Source organism: Nerophis ophidion, linkage group LG04 (assembly GCF_033978795.1).
Source record: "Nerophis ophidion isolate RoL-2023_Sa linkage group LG04, RoL_Noph_v1.0, whole genome shotgun sequence".
NCBI lineage: Eukaryota > Metazoa > Chordata > Actinopteri > Syngnathiformes > Syngnathidae > Nerophis > Nerophis ophidion.
In genome coordinates, this window is record NC_084614.1 from 54,746,714 (window position 1) to 54,773,276 (window position 26,563).

The following is a 26,563-nucleotide window of genomic DNA, read 5'->3' on the forward strand; positions in this document are numbered from 1 at the left end:
CACTGGGAGCATTCAGGAAGGACGGAGGGCACCCCCAGTTTGGATATGTGGAGAGAAACGATTAAAAAGAGAACTTGAAGTCAGCTGTGAGTTGCTTCAAATCTGCGGCCACAAGTTCAAACCCAGAAGTCAAACATCTTGCAGGCGTTTTGCATTATAAATAGAACCTTCTTGAGATTGGCCTCCCTTGCATTGGTCACTGTCGACTACAGAGGAGCCAGTGAACGAGGAGGCTGTGGAATGACGGAAAAGAGGAGGAGATAGAAAGGAGAACTGGCAAGTGGAAGGGGGGGGGGGGGAGTCCCAACAACAGGAAACCGAGCGATTCCAACGCACTCTCCGCCGGTCCTTCACTGATAAAGCAGCGCCTCCGACTGAACTAACTCCCAAAATTCCTGCCAGAGAAATGCCACTCTGACTGACGTCACTTCTCATCCCTCCAGTCAAAATGTGAGCGGATGCGGCGCATTTGGGAAAAGATCGCAGCGGACGTCCATGCGCCGGCTTTTTTGATCCTGCACCAGCTCGCCCTCGGCTCGGGGTCATATGGATCCATCGCTGCGTTTACAAGGAGCCGCTAATCACCTGGACCGCTAACTGGAACCACATGAGGAATAAAGGGACCAAGCAGAAGACCAAGAAGAAAGGTGGCGAAAATGTGTTCGGCTGTGACCTGACAGAACATCTCCAGACCTCAGGACAGGATGGTAACACATTGCTTTTGTCCTGTAACAACTTTAACCCTTCACTTTTTGCCCACTAACTTTAAAATGGAGACAAAATGGTGGATGACCGTGTAGTGTTTCTTACACTTAATTACCATTCAACCTACTATTGGCTGAGCTCACTGGTCATTTTTGAAGCTTGGGTGTGGCTGTCTCTCATACGTTTTGGGTCAATTTCCAACAGCAGTGACGAAGAGTCTCAGTGACTCGCCGTCAGGGCCTCGCCGTCAGGGCCTCGCCGCCGCCTGCAGGAAACCAGCAGAGACACAAAGAACACGATGGTCAAACAGAGACTTGCACAGTAACCGGTTGTGTAAAAAACAAAAAAACAGTACAAGTAAGGCATATGGGAAGGTAACTTTAAGGAAGGAGTGGGGGCATTCACAATGTAAGGCGGGGCTTTGGATCCAGGAAGTGAGGGAGGAGGGAGAGGGTGGGAGGGTGAGAGGGGGGGGGGGGGGGGGGGGGGTGCTATGGTTACGCCGCCTGTGTCATAGAATTGAGCAAACGTGTTTATATTGAAAAGCAAACTATGTGCTCGTCCAATATCACAGCGAAGAAGAAAAAAGTTCAATATTAGTATCATAGTTCATATGTTTGCAGTACGCTTCCTGGTTTTATGACACGAGAATGAAGCAGAGCAAAATAAATAAAAAGCCAAGGTAAAAAAAAGTGAAAAGAATCCTAAAATACAAAAGCGAAAAACAATGACAGACAGGGTTGCTATATTAGGATGGGGAGGGGGGCTCTTTGATACAGTTAGTGTACAGTAGTGCCTCAACTTACGAGCTTAATTGGTTCTTATCTCAAAACACTTAAATCTCAAATCGACAACTCCCATTGAAATGAATTTTGTTCAATTAAATTGGTCCCAAGCAGACATGTAACATGTCTTTCAAAAAGGAAAACAAACATTTAGGTAAGAAATATTGTTCAAAACAATGTAACAATATGACATATAAACAAATACAGTGATGCATAAAGTATAATGTGAGTATAGTCTACAATATTTACTTTTATAGTGTTTTCTTTCAGTGGCTTCTCTTTTAAACACACCATCAGCAAATGTTCCATATTTTTTTGGATTGAAATCCGTCGTTTGGATATTATTATGTCGACTGTCCTTCAATGCTAATAATGCTGGCAAGTAAGACCAGATGTTTCGGTTGGATGTAGCAAATAAGTATATTATAATCTAAATTAAACCCATTAATTATGAACGCATTTAATTTTTAGAATATACCTGGTGTAAATGAAAAATAAAGAGGTAATACTTGGACTGTAATCTACCAGTGGCATTCAGAGTTAAGGGGAATGGTTCTGTGACCAGGAACGAATACCGAATTTGGTACATTCACAGGTACAGACCATATTCCGTACTACCAGATATCTACACACGTAAAATCAAACGGTACCATATTTTGATATCTTTGTTGCACATGACATTACAGACTATGCAGCGGCTCAAACACTTGGCAAAGAAACAAGCAGTCAAGCAGCACTCAAGAGTGGATTGAGATGAACTGCCTTTCGGTCATGTCTCAGTTTTTAAAGTCAGCAAAATAAGTATGCCTGATTAAAAAAAAAAACAATTCTTAAAATGTGCTAGCTAGATGCAAATCTACATTGGATTTGCCATGGACATGCTTCTGATTAGCACTTGGGATTTTACATAGCAATTTCAACAAATTAAAACTACCACTAAGATGCACGTTAAAATCAAACCGATGTTAATAAATACAATACTTACAGTATAAACATTTTGTTGGGCGTAACAAAAGACTAGATTCATCTTAAAGGAAAAGACTAATCCCTTGCTCTGCAACACACTGTAGTCTATACACTACTGCCATCTAATGTCTTGGAATTGTAACTGCATGCAAAGTATACTACTTGCAAATGAGACTCAGAAGTGTAAGAAAACAAGATATAACAACTGGGCAGCACATTTATCATTATCAGCTTATTATTAGACTAACATTTATTAACACATGAACACACACAAAATTATCAAAACTTGGTACGGTTGAGTACTGGTATCAATTCCCAGGTATCGGGAGTTGGCACCATATCAATTCAAAGGTGAAAGGTACCCATTCCTAGCTGTGACTAAACAGCAATCCATTCTTGTATGCATTTTTATCCAGATTTGCACTAAAATGTAAGGGTTTCTTCCCTGGTGCGTGCAACTCCTCCGCAAGGTTTTATGAAAACACCATAATTTTACAATCATCTTCCATGTTTGATCTCAAAATGTTTGTTTTTAATTGGGCTCTATCTTAAAATAATTTTCATAATGGTCTCCTAGCAGAGAATCAATCTCCATTTAATTACAGGTTGTAAGTATTCTTCAAATCTAATTCATCACCAAAGTTATACTGACACTGCTGGAGCAAAACATCTTTACATTTTGATAAACAATCACGATGTAAAAATAATAAAAGTACGCTTGGTTCATCATCACTCATAAAACAGCAAGCAGCCTGCTATAAGACATATAAATAACATCATACTTTGTTCATTTGTGTTGACAGTTTGGCCTTGGCAGAGGTCTGCACTTCACATTCTAATTAGGGTTATTATGGAACTACTGAAACAAATCAAAAGTGTATATCAAATGTACAGTATGACATAACATTTCCATGTGTAATATCTCACACAAAACCAGAAAGTTGTCAGTTGTATTTATAGATGCCACTAATATGAGTGCATTTATTAGGAAGTCCTATTAAAAATGTCCTTGAAGGGAAAACATTTTGCAAAAGGCACACGCACACACACACAAACACAAACAAAAAACACACACAAACACGTACAGTGGGGCAAAAAAAGTATTTAGTCAGCCACCGATTGTGCAAGTTCTCCCACTTAAAATGATGACAGAGGTCTGTAATTTTCATCATAGGTACACTTCAACTGTGAGAGACAGAATGTGAAAAAAAAAATCCAGGAATTCCCATTGTAGGAATTTTTAAATTATGGTGGAAAATAAGTATTTGGTCAACCATTTAAAGCTCTTACTGATGGAAGGAGGTTTTGGCTCAAAATCTCACGATACATCGCCCCATTCATTCTTTCCTTAACACGGATCAATCGTCTTGTTCCCTTAGCAGAAAAACAGCCCCAAAGCATGATGTTTCCACCCCCATGCTTCACAGTAGGTGTGGTGTTCTTGGGATGAAACTCAGTATTCTTCTTCCTCCAAACACGGCGAGTTGAGTTTATACCAAAAAGTTCTATTTTGGTTTCATCTGACCACATGACATTCTCACAATCCTCTGCTGTATCATCCATGTATCCATTTTGGTATACACTCAACTTGTCGTGTTTGGAGGAAGAAGAATACTAAGTTGCATCCCAAGAGCACCATACTTACTGTGAAGCATGGGGGTGGAAACATCATGTTTTGGGGCTGTTTTTCTGCTAAGGGGACAGGGCGATTGATCCGTGTTAAGGAAAGAATAAATGGGGCCATGTATCGTGAGATATTGAGCCAAAATCTCCTTCTATCAGTGAAAGCTTTGAATGGTTGACCAAATACTTATTTTCCTACAATGTGAATTCCTGGATTTGTTTTCACATTCTGTCTCTCACGGTTGAAGTGTACCTATGATGAAAATTACAGACCTCTGTCATCATTTTAAGTGGGAGAACTTGCACAATCGGTGGCTGACTAAATACTTTTTTGCCCCACTGCACATGTACACATACACACAGTTTAAAGAGGCAACATTTCATTTAAAGGTTTAAAGGTTCAAGACAAGGTCACCATAAAATGTGTTTGCAGACTTATAAAACTGCAACCACAAGGCAACCACTTTAATAACGTGCAAAGAATGATGCTTCTCATTCAATCCTTGAAGGGGTCCTGGGGACTTTTTGTGCCCATTTTGTGGGTTTTCAAATCAAGAATATTTGGGTCATTCATTGGATGGGTACCATTTTCTTACATTTCCATCTTTTTTTACTCACAATCTGTTAAAAGATATGTTAAACTACAAACCCCAAAACCAGTGAAGTTGGCACGTTGTGTAAATCGTTAATAAAAACAGAATACAATGATTTTCAAATCCTTTCCAACCTATATTTAATTGAATAGACTGCAAAGACAAGATACTTAATGTTCCAACTAGTAAAGTTTGTTCTTTTTTGCAAATATTAGTTCATTTGGAATTTGATGCCTGCAACATGTTTCAAAAAAGCTGGCACAGGTGGCAAAAACACTGAGAAAGTTGAGGCTCGTCATCAAACACTTATTAGGAACATCCCACAGGTGAACAGACTAATTGGGAACAGGTGGGTGCCATTATTGGGCATACAAGCAGATTCCATGAAATGCTCAGTCATTCACAAACAAGGATGGGGCGAGGGTCACCACTTTGTGAACAAATGCGTGAGCAAATTGTCGAACAGTTTAAGGACATTTCTCAACGAGCTATTGCAAGGAATTTAGGGATTTCACCATTTACGGTCTGTAATATCATCAAAAGTTTCAGAGAATCTGGAGAAATCACAGCACGCAAGCGGCAATACCCGTGGACTTTGATCCCTCAGCCTACTTGCCAACATTGAGACCTCCGAATTCGGGAGAAGGGGGAGCGGGGTTGAGGTGGAGGGGGGGGGTTTGGTGGTAGCGGGGGTGTATAATGTAGCATCCCGGAAGAGTTAGTGTTTGTTCTGTTGTGTTTATGTTGTGTTACGGTGCGGATGTTCTCCCGAAATGTGTTTGTCATTCTTACACAGTGTGGCGCGCATTTGTAACAGTGTTCAAGTTGTTTATACGGCCACCCTCAGTGTGACCTGTATGGCTGTTGACCCGTTATGCCTTGCATTCACTTATGTGTATATGAAAAAGGGCTGACGCGCTGTTTATATGGAGGAAAAGCGGACATGACTACAGGTTGTAGAGGACGCTAAAGGCAGTCCCTTTAAGGTACGGCCCCAACATTGTTGGTGGAAATCGGGAGAAATTCGGGAGAATGGTTGCCCTGGGAGATTTTCGGGAGGGGCACTGAAATTCGGGTGTCTCCTGAAAAAATCGGGAGGGTTGGCAAGTATGTCCCTCAGACGGTACTGCATCAAAAAGTGACATCAGTGTGTCAAGGATATCACCACATGAGCTCAGGAACATTTCAGCAAACCACTGTCAGTAACTACAGTTTGTCGCTACATCTGTAAGTGCAAATTAAAACTCTACTATGCAAAACCAAAGCCATTTATCCGGCTTTGCAGGGCCCGAGCTCATCTAAGATGGACTGATGCAAAGTGGAAAAGTGTTCTGTGGTCTGACGAGTCCACATTTCAAATATTTTTTGGAAACTGTGGACGTCGTGTCCTTCGGACCAATGAGGAAAAGAACCATCCAGACTATTCTAGCCGCAAAGTTCAAAAGCCAGCATCTGTGATGGTATGGGGGTGTATTAGTGCCCAAGGCATGGGTAACTTACACATCTGTGAAGGCACCATGAATGCTGAAAGGTACAAACAGGTTTTGGAGCAACATATGTTGCCATCCAAGCAACGTCTTTTTCATGGACGCCCCTGCTTATTTCAGCGATACAATGCCAAGCCACATTCTGCACATGTTACAACAGCGTGGTTTCGTAGTAAAAGAGTGCGGGTACTAGACTGGCCTGCCTGTAGTCCAGACCTGTCTCCCATTGAAAATGTGTGGCGCATTAGGAAGAGTAAAATACGACAACGGAGACCCCGGACTTTTGAACGACTTAAGCTGTACATCAAGCAAGAATGGGAAAGAAATCCATCTGAAAAGCTTAAGAAATTGGTCTCCTCAGATTCCAAACCTTTACTGAGTGTTGTTAAAAGGAAAGGCCATGTAACACAGTGGTAAAAATGCCCCGGTGCCAACTTTTTTGCAATGTGTTGCTGTCATTAAATTCTAAGTTAATGATTATTTGCACAAAAAAAAAATTAAGTTTTCAGTTCAAACACTAAATATCTTGCCTTTGCAGTATATTCAATTGAATATAATGTGAACAGGATTTGAAAATCATTCATTCTGTTTTATTTATGATTTACACAACGTGCCAACTTCACGGGTTTAGTACTAAATCAATGCATTTGCTTACCTCAGACAAAAAAAAAGTTGTACATGGTTGGGAAGGCACAGATGTTTGAAAGTAACAAGGGTGAGTTCTTAACATACAATTACCAAATAAAATAAACGAAGCCACATAACATTCATGCTAATAGCATGTTAACACAGAGTATGTTACAGTGATTAAAGAATACATGAATTAAAAATAACATCCAAAAAATATGTTAGGTAACAGGACAATGCTGATATCTTAAAGACATTTAAGGAAAACAAACTTTAAGTGGTAATACATCAGAAGTGATACAAATATGGAGGATTTAAATGACAATTCATCATATAAATCACATTTTAGGGGAAGCGGTGACAGGCGACAAATGCTTTTACCCCAGGGTTTAAAGTAGTTTGAACTAATCTTTACATTTTTATTAATTGAATAAAAGGGAATCTATGATTAATTTAGTCTTTTATGACCTATGAATGCTGTTATAATGTTGGATACTCCTATCGTACAATGCCAAAGCATCAAAATATAGGGTTCATCCATTGTGGTGTGAGGTTGCATGCAGTTTGTCGATGCACCACAGCATAACCAATACATAAAATCCAGACCACAAGGAAATGTGTCAAAGGTAGGTCATCATAGGTCTTCTATAAATAAATCACCAATCAAAATCAATGTGGAGGACACTTTTTTTAACATTTTGAAGGGAATTTTCATCATTTACACATTTTATTTCCTGGGGATTCTTTGATGAAAAAAATTCCATAAGAATTGGTGTATTGGTGTGTGTGTGTGTGTGTGTGTGTGTGTGTGTGTGTGTGTGTGTGTGTGTGTGTGTGTGTGTGTGTGTGTGTGTGTGTGTGTGCGTGCGTGCGTGCGTGCGTGCGTGCGTGCGTGCGTGCGTGCGCGCGTGTGTGTGTGTGTGTGTGTGTGTGTGTAATACACTAATTCTTGTGGAATTTTTTTCATCAAAGAATCGATGTGCATCCCCAGGAAATAAAATGTATAAATGAACATTACCTTTGAAATATTTTTTGGTATATATATATATATATATATATATATATATATATATATACATATATGTGTGTGTGTGTGTGTGTGTATATATGTATATATACATATTTATATATATATATGTGTTTGTATATATATATATATACATACATGTGTATGTATATATATATACATGTGTATATATATATATATATTTATATATATGTGTGTGTATGTATGTGTATTTATATATATGTGTGTACATATATCTATATGTATATGTGTATATATACATTATATATATATATATATATGTATATATACATTATATATATATATATATATGTGTGTGTGTGCGTGTGCGTGCGTGCGTGCGTGCGTGCGTGCGTGCATGCGTGTGTATATGTGTGTGCAGGTGAAACTCAAAACGATTTGAACATGGCGCAAAAGTCTATAAATGCCAGCAATTGAACTTCAATTATAAAAAAAATATATATGACATAAAATCATGACATGCACAGTGAGTTGTCAAGCCTTAGTTTGTTATATTTTTGATGATATATATATATATATATATATACAGTATATTATGTATATAACATACTGCATATATGTATATATATAATATATATATTTTTCTATATATATGTATACTGTATATACACAGGTATGTATATACACAACCACTTTGACACTTTTTCTTTAGAATTGACTTCTGTTCCTTAAATTTAGAATTTGGGGGAAGCAGACATTAATTGTCGTTAGGGACAAACGTGTGATTGCATTTTAAAGACCTCTTAGGGACAGTGGAGAGTGTCCGTGTGTTTACTTAGTGCACAGGCATAAGTCAAGACAGGGACACTGTTGAGCATCCAGCATTTCACTGCAGGCACGCAACCTAGAGTCCAATCAAGTCAAACCTATGAGAACATGGCTGGAAGTCTCTTTGAGTCTCAGATGAAAGCAGAAGAAGCACTGCTAAAAATAGGTTTTGGACTAAGATCCATGCAAGTCAGGGCGTATTTGAATGCAGAAATAGTCTGCACTGGGCAGTGCGAGCACCAATTACATGCACATGAACTACAACAATGTGCGCATTTAGCAAAGAAAGGCATCATGTTAGTGCTTTAGTTAGACTAAAAATATCCCCAACTAAGGGCTGGTGCAGTCAAACAGAAAATGATGTACCGTATAAGCAAGCAAAGCTGTGTCGGTCACTGGTAGCCGTTTTCTATTAGAGGAAATGTCGTAAGTAATACCCGCTACAAAGACTGGGTGTGTCAACCTTCCTCTGAAACAAACAAACCATTTTTAACTTCCTGTCAAAGGCCACCTACAATCAGTAAGCCTTAGGGACCGTAAACAAGTCCATACCATTAAAGGCAATGTGATGGCGCAGTGTTGGTCATCAAGGTTGACAACATGTCTACATTTTAATAGCTGGGAGTCTGGACTAACAAAAACATTTTCTATTGAAGTCCCTCAGGTTCTGCAGAAATGTGCAGAGTTTATCGAGGAGCACGGGATTGTTGACGGGATCTACAGGTTGTCAGGGGTCACCTCAAACATCCAGCGGCTCAGGTATTTTGCAATATCAGGTTTGGAAACAAATATTATGACAATCCAGATCTCATTTTGGTCACATGAGCATTGTAATGAATACACATATGCCATATATATTTTCTTACATCTTGCACAAACAGTTTGATTGTGAGCGATATGAAGTGGTGTTAAACAATCAAAGCATGTGTGTGTGTGTGTGTGTGTGTGTGTGTGTGTGTGTGTGTGTGTGCCTGCAGACAGGAATTCAGCTCTGAGGCGTGCCCTGATCTTACAAGGGAAGTGTACCTCCAGGACATCCACTGTGTGGGTTCCTTATGTAAGCTGTACTTCAGGGAACTACCCAATCCTCTGCTCACCTATGAGCTGTACAGCAAATTCACCGTGAGTATGCCGCATGGGCTCGGACGCACGGTTAAACACACCGTAGGTCCAATGTTGTACCATTTTCCGACAATTGAAAATTAGGCTCAGAGGTCCCAAAAACATTGAAAGTCCATTGCCCCAAATGGAGCCTCGATGTTGGAAGTTTACAGGGCTTAAAAGTGCTTTTGCTAAGCCCCTTCACCGTTTTGTCTGTCTGTAGCTTTAATGCTAATGAACCGTGTTAGTCAACGCCTGTCTGTGTGTGTGTCTCCAAGAAGCCCTACTGTGCACTTTCTCCACTTTTTACCTATACCCCATAACTCTGCACTTGTCCAACGTAATAGATACCATATGTCCGATACAACAACATACCATTCAAGACACATACACTAACTTAGCTATGTGAGGTGCAGTGCTAATGTTAAAGTCAGAATTTAACAGCAACATCACTTATTCACTCAAGAAAAAGTAAATGAACAAACTGACAGCTCACACGTCGAATGCCGACTGACCTATATGACAGAACACAAGGCTTTATTTTAAGATGTGTAGCAAAGCCAGATTTGTATTTATTTATTATTGTTTTTTTACAAAGCTATTCTCTTTTTACATTCATAACATTTAACACACCAGGAACTTCAAAAGCCTCTTTTCTTGAAGCGAACCACTGAGGGAGTTGATAGATTTGACACATAGGGTGGACATAAACAGGCTCAAAGGCAGTCCTTCTCAAACAGTGGGGCGGGCCGCCCGGGGGGGATGCGCGCATGTGACCCAGAGGAAAAAAATTTAATCAGTATCATGCAGTAGCTGTGCACTACAAAACATACTCATTTTTTATTAATCCTGGCTTTCTCACTTTTATTTAAAGAAAATAGCAAAAATTGTTTTATTTATTTTTCTTTTGCAGTTTATGCTCTGAGTTAATGTTGCTGATCGATTTTGAATGTAGTATTATATTTTTAATGTGATTTTATATTTTTGAATGGGAGTATCAGATGGTTTTGGTCGGTTAAAAACAATTCATAGTTTAATTTAAGATTATTTATACATATATATATATTAGGGCTGCGAATCTTTGGGTCTCCAAAGATTTGATTCAATATCGATTCTTGGGGTCGCGATTCGATTATATATCGATTTTTTTCTATTCAACTCAATTCTCGATTCAAAAACGATATTTTTCCGATTCAAAACGATTCTGTATTCATTTAATACATAAGATTTCAGCAGGATCTACCCAGTCTGCTGACATGCTAGCAGAGTAGTAGATTTTTTTTAAAAATCTTTTATATTTGTAAAAGACAATGTTTTATCAACTGATTGCAATAGTGTAAATTTGTTGTAACTTTTAAACTAACCAAAAATATGACTTATTTTATCTTTGTGAAAACATTGGACACAGTGTGTTGTCAAGCTTATGAGATGCGATGCAAGTGTAAGCCACTGTGACACTATTCTTCTTTTTTTTTACTTTTTATAAATGTCTAATGATAATGTCAATGAGGGATTTTTAATCACTGCTATGCTGAAATTATAACTAATATTGATACTGTTGTTGATAATATTCATTTTTGTTTCACTACTTTTGGTTTGTTCTGTGTCATGTTTGTGTCTATTCTCAATTGCTCTGTTTATTGCAGATCTGCGTGTTGCTGGGTCAGGTTTGGTTTTGGAAATGGATTGCATTGAATTAATTAATAAAAATAAAGAAAAAGAGAATCGATTGTGAATGGCACAACATGAGAATCGCGATTCGTATTCGAATCCTTTTTTTCCCCACACCCCTAATATATATATATATATATATATATATATATATATATATATATATATATATATATATATATATATATATATATATATATAATATACGTATATATATATAATATATATATACATATATAATATACGTATATATATATATAATATATATATATATATATATATATATATATATATATATATATATATATTAGGGGTGTGGGAAAAAATCGATTCAAATACGTTGTGCGACTCAGAATTGATTTTCATTTTTAAAAAATTGATTATTTAAAAAAAAAAAAAAGTTTTATCAATCCAACAAACCACAACACAGCAATACCATAACAATGCAATCCAATTCCAAAACCAAACCTGACCCAACAACACTCAGAACTGCAATAAACAGAGCAATTGAGAGAAGACAAAAACACGACACAGAACAAACCAAAAGTAGTGAAACAAAAATGAATATTATCAACAACAGTATCAATATTAGTTATAATTTCAGCACAGATATTGACATTATCATTAGACATTTATAAAAATAAAAAAAAGAACAATAGTGTCACAGTGGCTTACACTTGCATCGCATCTCATAAGCTTGACAACACACTGTGTCCAATGTTTTCACAAAGATAAAATAAGTCATATTTTTGGTTTGTTTAATAGTTAAAACAATTTTACATTATTGCAATCAGTTGATAAAACATTGTCCTTTTACAATTATAATTTTTTTTTTTTTTTCTTTAAATCTACTACTCTGCTAGCATGTCAGCAGACTGGGGTAGATCCTGCTGAAATCCTATATATTGAATGAATACAGAATTGTTTTGAATCGGAAAAATACCGTTTTTGAGTCGATAATTGAATCGAATCGAAAAAAATCGATATATAATTGAATCGTGACCCCAAGAATTGATATTAAATCAAATTGTGGGACACCCAAAGATTCACAGCCCTAATATATATATATATATGTATACATTTATACACACATGTATGTATGTATATCGTGTGTATGTATATATATATATATATATATATATATATATATATATATATATATATATATATATATATATATAAATTAAAACGTAATTTAAATGGGTCACTCTGCACGACTTTTGCACTAATCATCCATTTTGCACGCATTTTCAGTAGATCACTCTACACAGCTACTAATAATACACGCAATTACTGTATGTATTTCTGTGGACGGCAATTAGCACTTGTTATTTGGAACTTAGTAGATCAGACCCTAACTGTACAGTAGCTCCAATAGGTGGGCGGGGTTTGGTGGTTGCGGGGGTGTAGCCCGGAAGAGTAGCGCTGCATGGGATTCTAGGTATTTGTTCTTCTGTGTTTATGTTGTATTACGGTGAAGATGTTCTCCTGAAACATGTTTGTCATTCTTGTTTGATGTGGGTTCACAGTGTGGCGCATATTTGTAACAGTGTTAAATTTGTTTGTACGGCCACCGTCAGTGTGACTTGTATGGCTGTTGGCTGTTGATCAAGTATGTCTTGGTCACCGACGTGTGTCATATTACAGAGAAAAATGTTAAATTTTTAGTGTGAGCATAAACCTTTATACAACAGACTACATATATTTTTCAACTTGAATATAAAAATACACATAAATATTAAAAAAATAAGCTTTACCTTAAAATTAAATATAAAAATGTTAGATTGTTAGTATGGACAGACTTTTATTTAACAAGCTACTTATTAAATGAAAGTTAATTACTGTAATTTTACATGAATTTGAAAGTAATTCGAGAAAACAGAATGTATAATTAATTTGGTATTTTTCTGTAATTTTTTTTAAATATACATAGTTTGTCGTTACTGGCATATTACTTAAAATAACGGGCGGTTTGTTCATTTACAGATAATGTCTTCAATTCTACAGATTTATAACCTATTTAAAAAAAATAGAAACATTACAGTAGAAATTTTAAGTAAATTAACCATAAAAATATAATTTTTTTTTACAGTGTTCCCTTTCTAGATTGTAAAGAAGTGCTAGTCAAGGGGTCCAAATACTTGAATGCATTTTGTTTCTTGTTTTCAGGTCTGTGCTTCTTGTTTAATTTGGCACTGAGACTGTAAAACAGCATTTGAAGGTGCTTTTGGACTTCCTGCAATCCCCAATAACCTTCCTGGAAGCTTTCAGGGTAGACAGTATATCTGTCACCCTGTGCTTTATTATTATCATTCTTTTCCTGGAACTATGCCAGCAGACATGCTGCCAAACACATACAGACTACATAAAAATGATTTACTTTATTCACACATAAGGAGCAAATGTAGAAAAATATATTCAGTCCTTAGTCCCATCTGTTTGACCACACGGTCTCCACTGTGGGCTTGTTTCTTAAGTGTGTGTGTCACTAGGTGGGAGCATACTGCGTTTGCACAATTCAGTTCCTACTCCAAATAAAGCGGTGATTGGAATAAAAACATTTTTTTTCACATACAGGAAGCGGCCTCAGTCTGCGGGGATCATGAACGACTTCTACACATTCAAAAGGTGGTCAGGGAATTACCAACGCCTCACTTCAGGTGAACTATAGCACCATTTTACACCCAACCCTGTAACCTATTGGAGACTGAGTGTTTGTCAACTATCTTTAGGACTCTGGAGTACCTCACCAAACATTTGGCCCGCCTTGCTACCTTGAGTGCTCAGACCAACATGCACACAAGGAATCTGGCTTTAGTTTGGGCTCCTAATCTATTGAGGTGAGTTTCGCTATTGCAAAATAAAGAATATGCTGGGTAAGCTAAGTATTTCCCAAAAAACAATGTGTGATGTCCATGGATGTTCCCATTCATTCCAGTCAATGTATTCTCTGAGCATTTAATCGGTCGCAACTGGCCTGTTCAGTTAGCCTTGAAAGATCTTTTGCTTCATATCTGAGCAGGTTTAATTTTTTTAGCAAATGCAAAGTCCTTCAGCCAAGCAGTTGCCTCCTGGTCTTTTGTGTAGAGGGTGACCATTACTCCTGTCAGCCTTTGAAGAGGGCAGGCTTCAATGAGGTGTTCCATTGTCTGCCGTGGGCTAGGGCTACTGCCCCATCTGTAAAGGCTGGCCAAGCACGAGCCATGTCCAGTCCTGAATCTGTTGATGGTTGACCACTGTGTCCTAGGAAGCGCAGTGCCAGGGACCTGTAGGAAAGGGTCTGACACCAAATGTTTATTGAGGACTTCCTTGGACGCCCATTCCTTCTCCCAAGCTTATTGGATATAGTGAAGTCAGTTGGTGGGTGTTCTACAAAATTGGGCGTCTGGATGGGAGTCCATGGTTGAAGATGTCTTTGTTTATTGGTAGATGAGGGGAGTTTTCAACCTTTTGAAGCATCCTTTAGATGCGTGCTGTCCGCCCGATATGTGGAGGTTCAATGTTTGATAGGAAGGGAACCAATGCAGTGGTGTTGAACGAATTGTTCCGGTTATAATTCTAATGGTTATGTTGAGCTGGGTGTCCCCGTAGTGTGTGTAGGATGACCTGGACCAAACAAGGGCATAATACTGTGCTGCAGAATATGCAAGGGTCAGTGCTGAAGTGCATAGTTTGAAGGTCGACGTGCATAGTTTGAAGGTCGACGTGCCCCATTTCATACCAGCAAGCTTGAAGAGCAGGTTGTTTCTGGACTTCAATTTAGCCGCCTTCCATTTTATCTGTTCCTTGAAGGACAGGGTCCTGTCAAGGGTCACTCCAAGGTAGGTTGAATTAGGGGAATGTTTAAATTTAAGACCGCTTAGGTAGATGATGAGTTATCTGACAGCGTTTGCATTATGGAGATGGAATACGTTGGAAACAGTTTTTGCCTGGCTCGGTTTTAGACGACATGTTTTGCAGTACTGAATCAGTTTAGTGAGGTCTTCAGTCAGCACGCGTTCCAGTGGATTATAATCTGGTGCTTGGAATACCAGATGGATGTCATCCGCGTGGATTAATTAACGGAATTTAGTGCTGTGTAGGTTGTTTGTGTAGAGGTTAAACAGTGTTGGAGCTAGAACTGAGCCTGGTGGGAAACCATTTGTCTGTGTTCTCCATGCGCTCTTGTTTTGTCCAAGGTGAACTCTGAATCTTAGGTTGGTCAGCAGAGTTTTGAAGGTGGATGTGGCCTAGGCAGGGAGCGATTTTTTTTTATTTCAGTAGTAGACCTTTGTGCCAGACCGAATCATAGGCGGCTGTGAGGTCGAGAAACACAGTCCCTGTCTTCTGTCTGCTCTTGAAACCATTTTCGATGCAGGTGGTTAGGAGTAGTACTTGTCCTTCTGTGCTGCGGCCCTTGCAGAAACCTGCCTGATCTGGACAAAGAATTTCCTCTATTCCTGGTGATATACGGTTAAGTATAAGGCAATCTAGAATCTTTGTAGGGAACGCCGAGTACAAACCCCGTTTCCATATGAGTTGGGAAAATGTGTTAGATGTAAATATCAATGGAATACAATGATTTGCAAATCATTTTCAACCCATATTCAGTTGAATATGCTACAAAGACAACATATTTGATGTTCAAACTGATAAAGATTTTTTTTTTTGCAAATAGTCATTAACTTTCGAATTTGATGCCAGCAACACGTGACAAAGAAGTTAGGAAAGGTGGCAATAAATACTGATAAAGTTGATGAATGCTCATCTAACACTTATTTGGAACATCCCACAGGTGTGCAGGCTAATTGGGAACAGGTGGGTGCCATGATTGGGTATAAAAACAGCTTCCCAAAAAATGCTCAGTCTTTCACAAGAAAGGATGGGACGAGGTACACCCCTTTGTCCCCAACTGTGTGAGCAAATAGTCAAACAGTTCAAGAACAACGTTTATCAAAGTGCAATTGCAAGAAATTTTGGGATTTCAACATCTACGGTCCATAATATCATCAAAAGGTTCAGAGAATCTGGATAAATCACTCCACATAAGCGGCATGGCCGGAAACCAACATTGAATGACCGTGACCTTCGATCCCTCAGACGGCACTGTATCAAAAACCAACATCAATCTCTAAAGGATATCACCACATGGGCTCAGGAACACTTCAGAAAACCACTGTCACTAAATACAGTTGGTCGCTACATCTGTAAGTGTAAGTTAAAGTTCTACTATGCAAACCAAAAGCCATTTATCAACAACATCCAGAAACGCCGCCGGCTTCTCTGGGCCCGAGATCATCTAAGATGGATTGATGCAAAGTGGAAAAGTGTTCTGTGGTCTGACGAGTCCACATTTCAAATTGTTTTTGGAAATATTCGACATTTTGTCATCCGGACTAAAGGGGAAGCTAACCATCCAGACTGTTATTGACGCAAAGTTCAAAAGTCAGCATCTGTGATGGTATGGGGGTGCATTAGTGCCCAAGGCATGGGTAACTTACACATCTGTGAAGGCACCATGAATGCTGAAAGGTACATACCGGTTTTTGAACAACATATGCTGCCATCCAAGCGCCGTCTTTTTCATGGACGCCCCTGCTTATTTCAGCAAGACAATGCCAAGCCACGTTCAGCACGTGTTACAACAGCGTGGCTTTGAAAAAAAAGAGTGCGGGTACTTTCCTGGCCCGCCTGCAGTCCATACCTGTCTCCCATGGAAAATGTGTGGCGCATTATGAAGCCTAAAATACGACAGCGGACTGTTGAACGACGGAAGCTTCACATAAAACAAAAATGGGAAAGAATTCCACTTTCAAAGCTTCAACAATTAGTTTCTTCGGTTCCCAAATGTTTATTGAGCGTTGTTAAAAGAAAAGGTGACATAAGACAGTGGTGAACATGCCCTTTCCCAACTACTTTGGCACGTGTTGCAGCCATGAAATTCTAAGTTAATTATTATTTGCAAAAAAAAAAAAAAGTTTATGAGTTTGAACATCAAATATCTTGTCTTTGTAGTGCATTCAATTGAATATGGCTTGAAAAGGATTTGCAAATCATTGTATTCTGTTTATATTTACATCTAACACAATTTCCCAACTCATATGGAAATGAGGTTTGTACAAAGAGTGGTGTGTAGCTTTCTGGTTAGCTTGTGGTCTCTGTTAGATCTTAATGTGGCAATTATGTTTTTTGTTCGCCATTTTTTTGGGATCAGGTTTGCTTGTATGATTCTGGTGTAAAATGGGTTCGAACTCGGAGGCTAGATGTTGCATAAACTATGGTGAGATGTTGTCATATCCTGCTGCCTTCCCAGATTTGAAACCCTGCAGGACTTCCTCCAGTTCAGCAGCCTCAAAAGGCTCAGGGTATTTTTTGTTCTCTGCAAGCTTTCCGATGTGACTTAAGCTCAGCTGTAACTGCTCTTCTGGTGTATTTGTCCTGGGCTTTTGCAATAGACACGGCGTGGCGCAGTGGAAGAGTGGCCGTGCGCAACCCAAGGGTCCCTAGTTCAATCCCCCCCTAGTACCAACCTCGTCACGTCCGTTGTGTCCTTGAGCGAGACACTTCACCCTTGCTCCTGATGGGTGCTGGTTAGCGCCTTGCATGGCAGCTCCCTCCATCAGTGTGTGAATGTGTGTGTGAATGGGTAAATGTGGAAGTAGTGTCAAAGCGCTTTGAGTACCTTGAAGGTAGAAAAGCGTTATACAAGTACAACCCATTTATCATTTATTTATTTAGATGGTATGCGACTTGGTTTGATGTGACAGATGATCGGCTTTGGGAAAGAGGTTTCTGTGCAGTTTCTAAACGGCAAATGAGGCTCCAACACTTCCTGCTCGAATGGGTGAAGTTTGGCTCAGCTATTGTCTCCTCCCGCTTTTTAGCCGGGCTGTAGTTAGCGATTCAATGAGGTGATCTGCCATCTCAGGGTCCCCTGATGTTTCATGTGCTTGTATGAGGGCAACACTTTCTTCGTCTTAGCACGGAACGGAAAGGGATCGGTAGCTTCGCATTGCTTTATGGCGTTGCAGGTGTGGTTGTTTGCTTCGTCTACAGTGATGGTGTGGAGTGGGACGATGACAATACTCCGGTCCAGGGTTTCACTGTATTTCTTCAAGTTGGCCTTGAGGAAGTTCTAGCGTATATTGGGCTGGTTATTACAGGGAGTTGTAGGCCAATGTGAATGAGCGAGGGCCAGTGATGACTGTCAATAATGAGGATCTGTGCATGATAGGGGGTTGCATTCAGAGAGTTGGCCCAGCACAGGTTAGGAGAATAGTACCTATTCCACCAAGCTGAGTGGAACGTTCCTCTTTGTTTGAGTTCAAGTATCAAAACAAGGTAATTTCTAGATGCTCAGTCTGAAAGTGCCCCACCGTCACTGTCCACTGTTGGGTATCTACAGTCAGGGTGGTGGCTGTTAAAGTCCCCCACATCTGCAAATCCCAGTTGGGACTAGGTAGGTTGTACACATTAGAAATATAGAAGCCACCAATGGTTATGGCATCTGAGTAGTGTGTTGTTTGCCTCAGCTTTGTCATACCGCACATAGGTGGCAATTTGTGTTTGGCGTAGGGTGTGTAGCACAGCAGTTCAAAGCCATTGATGGTGTCGTGGCCTGCTACCTCTTTGCCTATGTGGGTCTCTTGAAGCCAGATCACATCAATCAGATGTTGGGAGGCAAAGATTTTGATAAGGATTTGCTTTGCAGCAGAAAAGCCTTCAGAATTGATTTGTAGTATGTGAAGGGCAGGTCCTACCGCCAGGTGCTCTTGAGGCTGTCTGCTTTTGGTTTTAGGACTGTGACTATGATTTTTTAACTTTGTCCTCAGGCGTTGTCTTGTTGAATTGAGTCTGCTGGTGGGATCATTTGCTTCCCGGGGAGTACCTGAGTACTAACGGAGGACGTGACGAGAACGCTGATCCACTGTCCTCCAGAACGTTGATCCATTGTTCATGCCCATAGACTTAGATTGGTCATCTTTTTTTCAAATTATATTAGACTAGACTCATAGATTAGATTAGATCTGACAATTCTAAATCTATGAGCATGAACTGATTAAGCCAGCTCGTATTAAAGGCGAAACATCCCCTAAGACAAACTGTACAGACAAGTTGCAATTGATGGAATACTCTGAGAAAACATGTGTAACTTTTTTTTAGATCCAAAGGAATTGAGGCCTCATCTTGTAATGGAGACATGGCTTTCCAAGAGGTGCGAATACATCAGTCAGTAGTGGAGTTCATTCTAAACAACACTGAACAGATCTTCAGCGGCAGTTCTGTGCTAATCAAACCCAAAGAAGGTGTGGTATTCATCAAATGTAAACTGAAACAAACTAACACACAACAAACCAACGCACTGACTGATTTGCTTTTCAACAGGGCCAAATATCGTGAGTGGTGAGAAGTACGCCACACTCCCGATCAGTGGGCAAAGTGGGCCAATGAAACTGATGAGCCTGAAAGAAGCCCAGGCCCGCTCCTTAAGTCCAAACCATCCTGTGCACAGAGAACGTCAGCGAGAGAACAGCCTCCCTGACACTAGCATGGCCACGCTCTACCACACCGTCATAGACTTGGATAGCAAGTATGTCACACTTTACTGTCCTAAGTGTACAATCAGTATAGTCAACACTCAAACCAAAACATGTGTTCTTGGTTCATGGCAATCAAACTCAGCAACAACTCCCTATCTTTCAGGAGAAAGTTTTCAGGGAAATCTAAGAAATGGAAATCCATCTTCAATTTGGGACGGTCAGTAGACTCCAAAGGAAAATTGAGCAGGAATGGCAGTGTGTTTATAAGAGCTCCAGGGTTAAGAGGCAAGTGTGGAAACATTATTGGACTACACATCAAGCACAGAAAAACTACCAAAATCAAAAAGTATTATAGAAATGTAATTAACCAAACCTGCAATTAGTAAGTGGAACAAGGCTCAGGGTTCCAATTCAAGTCTAAAATATGTTCTGTACCAGGAATTTCACCGTGCCACCGTGCGGCTTGCGGAAAATGTAGGCTTTGTAACTGTGTGTCTAGCTGTTGTAAATACTGATGCTGTTGTATTTGTACGTAAACTAACTTTGTTAGCTTTGGGAACCTCATTCTCTTTGGTTATTGTGAGTGTCACATGCCGGTATATTTAATATTACAAAATATGTAAAAAAATATACATATATTAGCTCAAAATGGGTCTTGGACTTCTTTACGTTTGGTCTTTACTGGTAGTAATTTTTACCCAAAAACAAATGCGGCCTGAATTTATTGCAAGGTTTTATCCATGGTTTTGTGCAAAGCCTCAACACAACATAACATCAAAAGCAATATTTTAATGTAATTCTACATGATAGACCATTTTTGTTAACCTAATTCATCATGCCAACACAATAGTTTATTTAACTAGATTTCTCATACTTTAGTACTTTTGTACTTTAGTTTTTTGAGGTTTTTGTAATGCCTTGTTATATGACATTGTACATTATTGCCCTCAGAAAAGGCATCTCTTCGACCATCCAGAAGCATGGAGTCACTGTGTTCCTTGTCAACAGGTAAGGTCTTTGACACATGAAAGTCAAATGTATATGGTATGTACAAATCTCATTAAAGTTTTGATTTTTGGTCCACCTTTTGTTGCTACCAGATGATGACAGAACTGGAAAAAGTCCATCAGTGGGGCAAGGCAACAATTTTGTGCCAGATGTAAAATCCAGAACTCTTGGATCTGATTCCCTTTACGACTTGAGCGAACATGACCACAACTGGGAGTTTGAGGGGAAAAAATCTGATGGAGCAACAAGTGGTTGGAGTTCCGGCTTAAATCAAAAAAGTTCACTCGGTGCTTCAGCAACTCCTCAAAAAATATTGCCAGAGCAACTGAAGGTGTTCAAGGGAGATGACCTCAGTAGCTACCAGCCTACGTCCCCTAAAAACAGGCGGACATTGTATTCGGGTTCGTCCTACAACAGCTCCTCACGGCCTTCCTTTCCGGGAAGCTTCTTTCCACTTGAGTCATCACCGAGGCATCAGCGAAGAGCCGTTAACATATCGGAGCCTTTCGCTGTGTCAGTACCACTTCGCGTGTCAGCCGTTATCAGCTCCAACAGCACGCCATGTAGAGGGCTTGCCAAGGATAAGATGGCAGCAGCAGGCCTGAAACCCTCCAGAGAAACCTCCGAGCCAAGCAAGTGTGGGAAAAGTAACATGTTTCCCCAACTGGAGCCTGACAAAAGAGAAGGAACGGAGAGGAAAGACACATTGGAGTTGGCCCAAAAAATCCAGCCACAGGGTGAGAGCTTCTTTCTTCATTGAACTCATTTTAGAGTTCTTCCTTATTTATAGACACACATATCTTAGGTTTTAAGGCCTTCAACCTTTTGTTGCCTTTTAGGGCCCAAAGCATTATTTCATAGTTTGTAAATTGAGGACTACCTTTAACTCAAAGTTATGTTTTTTCCTCAGATACTAACAATGATGTAGACCAGAAACCTCAGGAAATTATCAGTAAGACTCAATTGGAAGAACCTTCAGTTGTGAGTGAAGGCACAGCTACAACACCATCTAGTGGGCAACAACTGGACAATCAACCTATCTCTGCTCAAAAGGTACACCTTTGTTGTTGCTGAAATAAACATCTTTGGGCACCGTAATAATTTAATGTTAACAATTGTTTGCTTCTTTCATAATCTGAAGGATAAGGAATCATCTACTGTAAAGCAAATGTGGTCTGATCTCCACCAAGAACTGGAGATAACCGAATCCAAAAGTGACCTAATGGAGAAGACTTCTGTCTTAATGTATAAAAACAAGAGGTTAACCATGGATGTAAAGACGAAAAGAAGTCTCAGCTCTCCATCGCTGTCTTTATTATGCAAGGATCAGTCTCCAAATACATCTTGCAATGAACATCTTAATGCCTCCAGGTCTGGATCTACAAAAAAGCAGCCATCAGAGCCAGACATCCTTTTTTCTCTCTATAAAAATCAGGTTCGGGTCGATAGACACAGAAAAAGTGTCAGCCCTATTCTGGATAAAAAGGACAGAAACGTTCAGAAGATCATTCCACAAATCCCACCTTTGGTTAAATACGCAGCTCACACGGCTCAGCAACTTCCTTTGAAGGAAACATGTTTATGTGATGACACGCCAACAGTTGATAACCAAAGACAATCAGAGGAACATAAAACTCCTAAAGAAAACAAAAATGCCTCAAATGATGTGGTGAAGATACCGGAAGTTATTGAAGGGATGTCTGTATGTTTAGAGAAGAGACCCAACTCTCTGGAGCTGCTAATCCATGGTGAGGACGAAGGATATGCAGGGAATTCTGAAGAGTTGGATCTAGTGGAACCCTGGGATGACCTCAGCTCCACTAAACAATGGGTCACCAGCCCACTGCACTCACCTGATTTGGAAGAACTGTTTAAACAGCAGTTAGGGTTTAGCTCTCTAGAGCATACTCTGAATTCAGAAAAGGAACAGACCTCATATTCTTCATCCAAACAATCAAACGGAACATCTCTGGTGAAGGGCTTGTCCGGAAACTTCCCTCAAGCATTCGGCACCAAACAAGAAACTAAATTGACCTTTTTGCCAAATTCTTCACAACCCAGCGTCAATGGCAGCAGTGCATCACCAGTTCCAGTAGGGAGAAGCAACACAACAAAACAGAAATCATCTCAACGGTTTCACAGACAAATGTCTTATGAAGCAGCAGCTCTAGAGAAAAGAGAAGAACCCCGCATTTCTAAACACAGACCATACTCCCTTAACTTGGATCTAGGACCTCGGTGCATTAGGGATATTTCTAATCATCAAAGCAGACCTTTATATGAGAGTTCCTTCTTTCAGAGGAGCTTGTCTGTAAACAATGGGCTCCTCTCAGAGTTGGATTTGTTCCTGAATGATCGTCAGGCACCTATGCGGCGGAACTCTGCCCCCGTCAGTGTGTCATCAGTCCGGACGGCCTTCATGATAAAGACATGCCAAGCAAAGGCCGTGCCTGTCGTCCCTCCAAAAGTCCAGTATAGTCAGATACCTCCCTCTAGGAGAGATGGTGACTTTGACACAACAAAAGAGCAAGACAAGGAGTACCCTAAAACAAGTGAAGAAAAATGCCACACAGCACCTCTACCCATGATGACTGACCTGAAGGAAGAGCTAGAGAATAAAGACCCTGTACCTGAACACCAACTCCAAACAAATACAGAGAAAGCTGCTGAGACCACGAGGACTGCGAGCACTCCAGAACTGCCAGTCATCAAAAGGCGACACACTCCCAGTCTTGAGGTGTTTGTTGATTGTCCCAGACCCAACAGAGCAAACCTCTTACAGAGGCCGTCTTTTAGGAACCGACAGAGACCACAAAGTCTGATCCTTTTCAGTCCCCCTTTTCCCATCATGGATTACCCTCCATCAGGGGACGATAGCAAGCATCTGACATCCATCAAGAGCTTGAATGAGGCGTCGACGGTGAAAGAGGTGTCAGGCGAGGGAATTGCTCTCCAAAATAAAATGACTATTCCAAAAAGTGGTCAGAGACTGGAAACATCAACCAGCTGCTTCTATCAGCCGCAGAGGAGATCCATGATATTTGATAGCAGGAACCACAGACAGATAGAGTGACCATGCAGACTGGCGGAATGTAAATAGCTGTACTGAGACCCGTACAGTATCTCGCAGAAGTGAGAACTCTCCTCACATTTAAGAAACCATTTTCATGACCACAGGGACAGTATGACAAAAATTAAACTTTAAAATAACATCAAACAGTCAATATATAGACGTGTATGAAAGAAAGGTAGACTGTAAAATAACAACACACTGTCTAAATAGCTGGCAGCACAAGTGTGTGCACCTAATAGTTAATCCTGTCTAAATGGAGTCCAAATGTGTGAATATTTAGTGTGAGCACCATTGTTATCTAGCACTGCCGTAATCCTTTTGGGCATAGAACTCACCAAAGGTTATATCAGGTTGTTACTCGAATCCCCTTCCACTCCTCCATGATGACTCCTCCGCTTAAAGATGTCCGACAGGTGCTCAACTCGGTTCAGGTCGGAAGACATGTTTGACTACTCCTTCACCTTCAGCTTGCTTACATGTCATCTTCAAAGTGTATTTGAGCTTCTTACCACGTTAGAAAACCACCAGGGGGCCCAGTTTCCCAAGGGAAATCCTGTGCTTCAGACAATCAATCACACAACAGTGGTTAGCGCTCATACCTCACGGAGACACGATCCTGGGTTTGATTCCCAAGCTCGGGGTCTTTCTGTGTGGAGTTTGCATGTTATCCCCGTAACTGTGTTGGTTCCCTTTGGATACTCCGTCTTCCTCCCACCTTCATAAACATTCACCTGGGGATAGGTTGATTGGTAACACTAAATTGGCCCAAGTGTGTGAATGTTGTCCATCTGTGTTGGCCCTGCGATGAGGTGGAAACTTGTCAAGGGTGTACCCCGCCTATGCAGGTACCTAGGCTCCGGTACCCTGCGACCATGAGAGGAACATACAGTACGAAATGGATGGATGTTGGAATGTATGCACCACAGCTTCCCAGTGCTTGCATCACTCATGCGACCACCATGTTTGATTATCAGCAAGACACAATTATCTTGGTTTTTACTTATGTGTTGCAGCTATTCTGACAACGGCGACTGTGTGTTGACGCATTATTAGCGGATCGTGAATCTATACTGCTCTACACTGACTACTCTAAAGTATATCCAACTTTGCATAGTTTCCATGAGGAATTATACTAAAGTGCAAATTGTAGCTAAAATGTTTGAGTTGTACTCAAATTTTGGGAAATCTTGTACGATAACATGTTGTAAATCATAGTATAGTATTTTAAAGAACGCTTTGAGGGATATTTAATTAAGAGTCCTTTATATAGTAATGACGTATATTAAAGAAATGCACATTTCTTAAATACGAGAACATTTTAAAAGCCTCAAAAAATACCGCAATCAAATGCTTTTTAGTATATTACACATACTAAACGTTTGCTTTCAGCATTAAACTATCAGTACGCTGTAGAATTTACTTCAGATTTTATACTTGAAAATGAACAAAGGTTAGGGTAATGAGTGTCATGTAGACAAACTCACTCCTACCTTTTGAATTTTAGTGATTTACTGGAATAATAACATGTTTTTACTGCTTTTATGCATGTCCAACACAATTGTAAAGTTTTTAAAACCAGGTTGCAAACACAGTCAAAATACATTCTCTGCCTGGTAAAAGTACAGTTTTCACGAAGCAATGCAGCTCGGCTCACTATCCTTGTGAAAAGCAACAAAATAGAGCAGTACCCTGCAAAATTTTGGCACCCTTTCACCAAGATACACAGCAGTACGGTACCTCAAGGTAAACCTGTAGATACATCGCAGTGGTCGACATAAAAACTTTTGGGATCGGGTAATAGTACACCAACATTTGTCTCGTTTGATTAATTTGTCGTATTGCGCTGCTATGATGTCACACTATTTGCGATGGAGCAGGACCGGTAGTACCGAACTGTGCCGTGACAGGCTGAACTGAACTGTCTCGCTTTGTGGGAACTTGACTTGGAAGGCGGTTATAGCATTGTGCTATAATGACAGTGAGCAATCATAAGCCGGTGTTGTCGGTCTTTTGGGTCACAGAAGTGCACAAAAAGTGGTAATGATGCTGTTTAACAGTTCACCTGCACTGGCTACAATGGCTATGACCATGTAGACTGCAGGAAATATACTGCTGAAGGTGTTTACTGGTGACATGAAGTAAACATTAACTATACTGTATAAGGAAATGCATCTAGTTATTATTGTGATATTGAACAGTAATACAGATGATAATATTAACCCACCGAAGGAGCTTTTCATGTTTTTTTTTCATCTTCATATTTTTTCTGTTTTTCAAGTGACAAAGATGCCAAAAAAGTCTTGTGCACGGAGGCGAGCACAAGAGATGGAATCTACATTTTAAAAACATGGAGTTGGTTCTGTGGAAGTTGTGCATGCTGACTGTATGTGTTTGGACCTTTGTGATGCTTCAGGTCAAATTCGGCATATGAACACAACTATTATTGGACCAGGAGAGACTATTTGTGTTTTATACCGTTACTATTACAAATTTGATATTTTTTGTTGTTCTTCTTCTTTCTAAATAGCATTGATGGCGAAAACATCACTGAAGGGGTTAAGAGATTAAAATATTGTACAAATGACATAA

General features: G+C 39.8%; 1 protein-coding gene across 1 annotated transcript; it reads left to right on the plus strand.

The window, feature by feature from the left end:
• arhgap31 (Rho GTPase activating protein 31) lies at positions 1-26,563 on the plus strand. The gene is made up of 12 exons (XM_061898396.1): positions 1-707; positions 9,259-9,361; positions 9,580-9,724; positions 13,952-14,034; positions 14,107-14,214; positions 19,517-19,659; positions 19,739-19,943; positions 20,057-20,178; positions 20,845-20,901; positions 20,994-21,638; positions 21,812-21,954; positions 22,043-26,563. The coding sequence occupies exons 1-12, from the start codon at positions 608-610 to the stop codon at positions 23,972-23,974; spliced, it is 3,786 nt and encodes a 1,261-aa protein (XP_061754380.1). The 5' UTR covers positions 1-607; the 3' UTR covers positions 23,975-26,563.

What these genes read in the sequence shown, in the direction of transcription:
- arhgap31 (XM_061898396.1), top strand. Translation starts at nt 608, where the DNA reads ATGAGGAATAAAGGGACCAAGCAGAAGACCAAGAAGAAAGGTGGCGAA. An exon ending in AGCTGTACAGCAAATTCACC is followed by an intron (nt 9,725 to 13,951) that starts GTGAGTATGCCG and finishes TTTCACATACAG; the next exon opens with GAAGCGGCCTCAGTCTGCGG. An exon ending in GTCATAGACTTGGATAGCAA is followed by an intron (nt 19,944 to 20,056) that starts GTATGTCACACT and finishes CCTATCTTTCAG; the next exon opens with GAGAAAGTTTTCAGGGAAAT.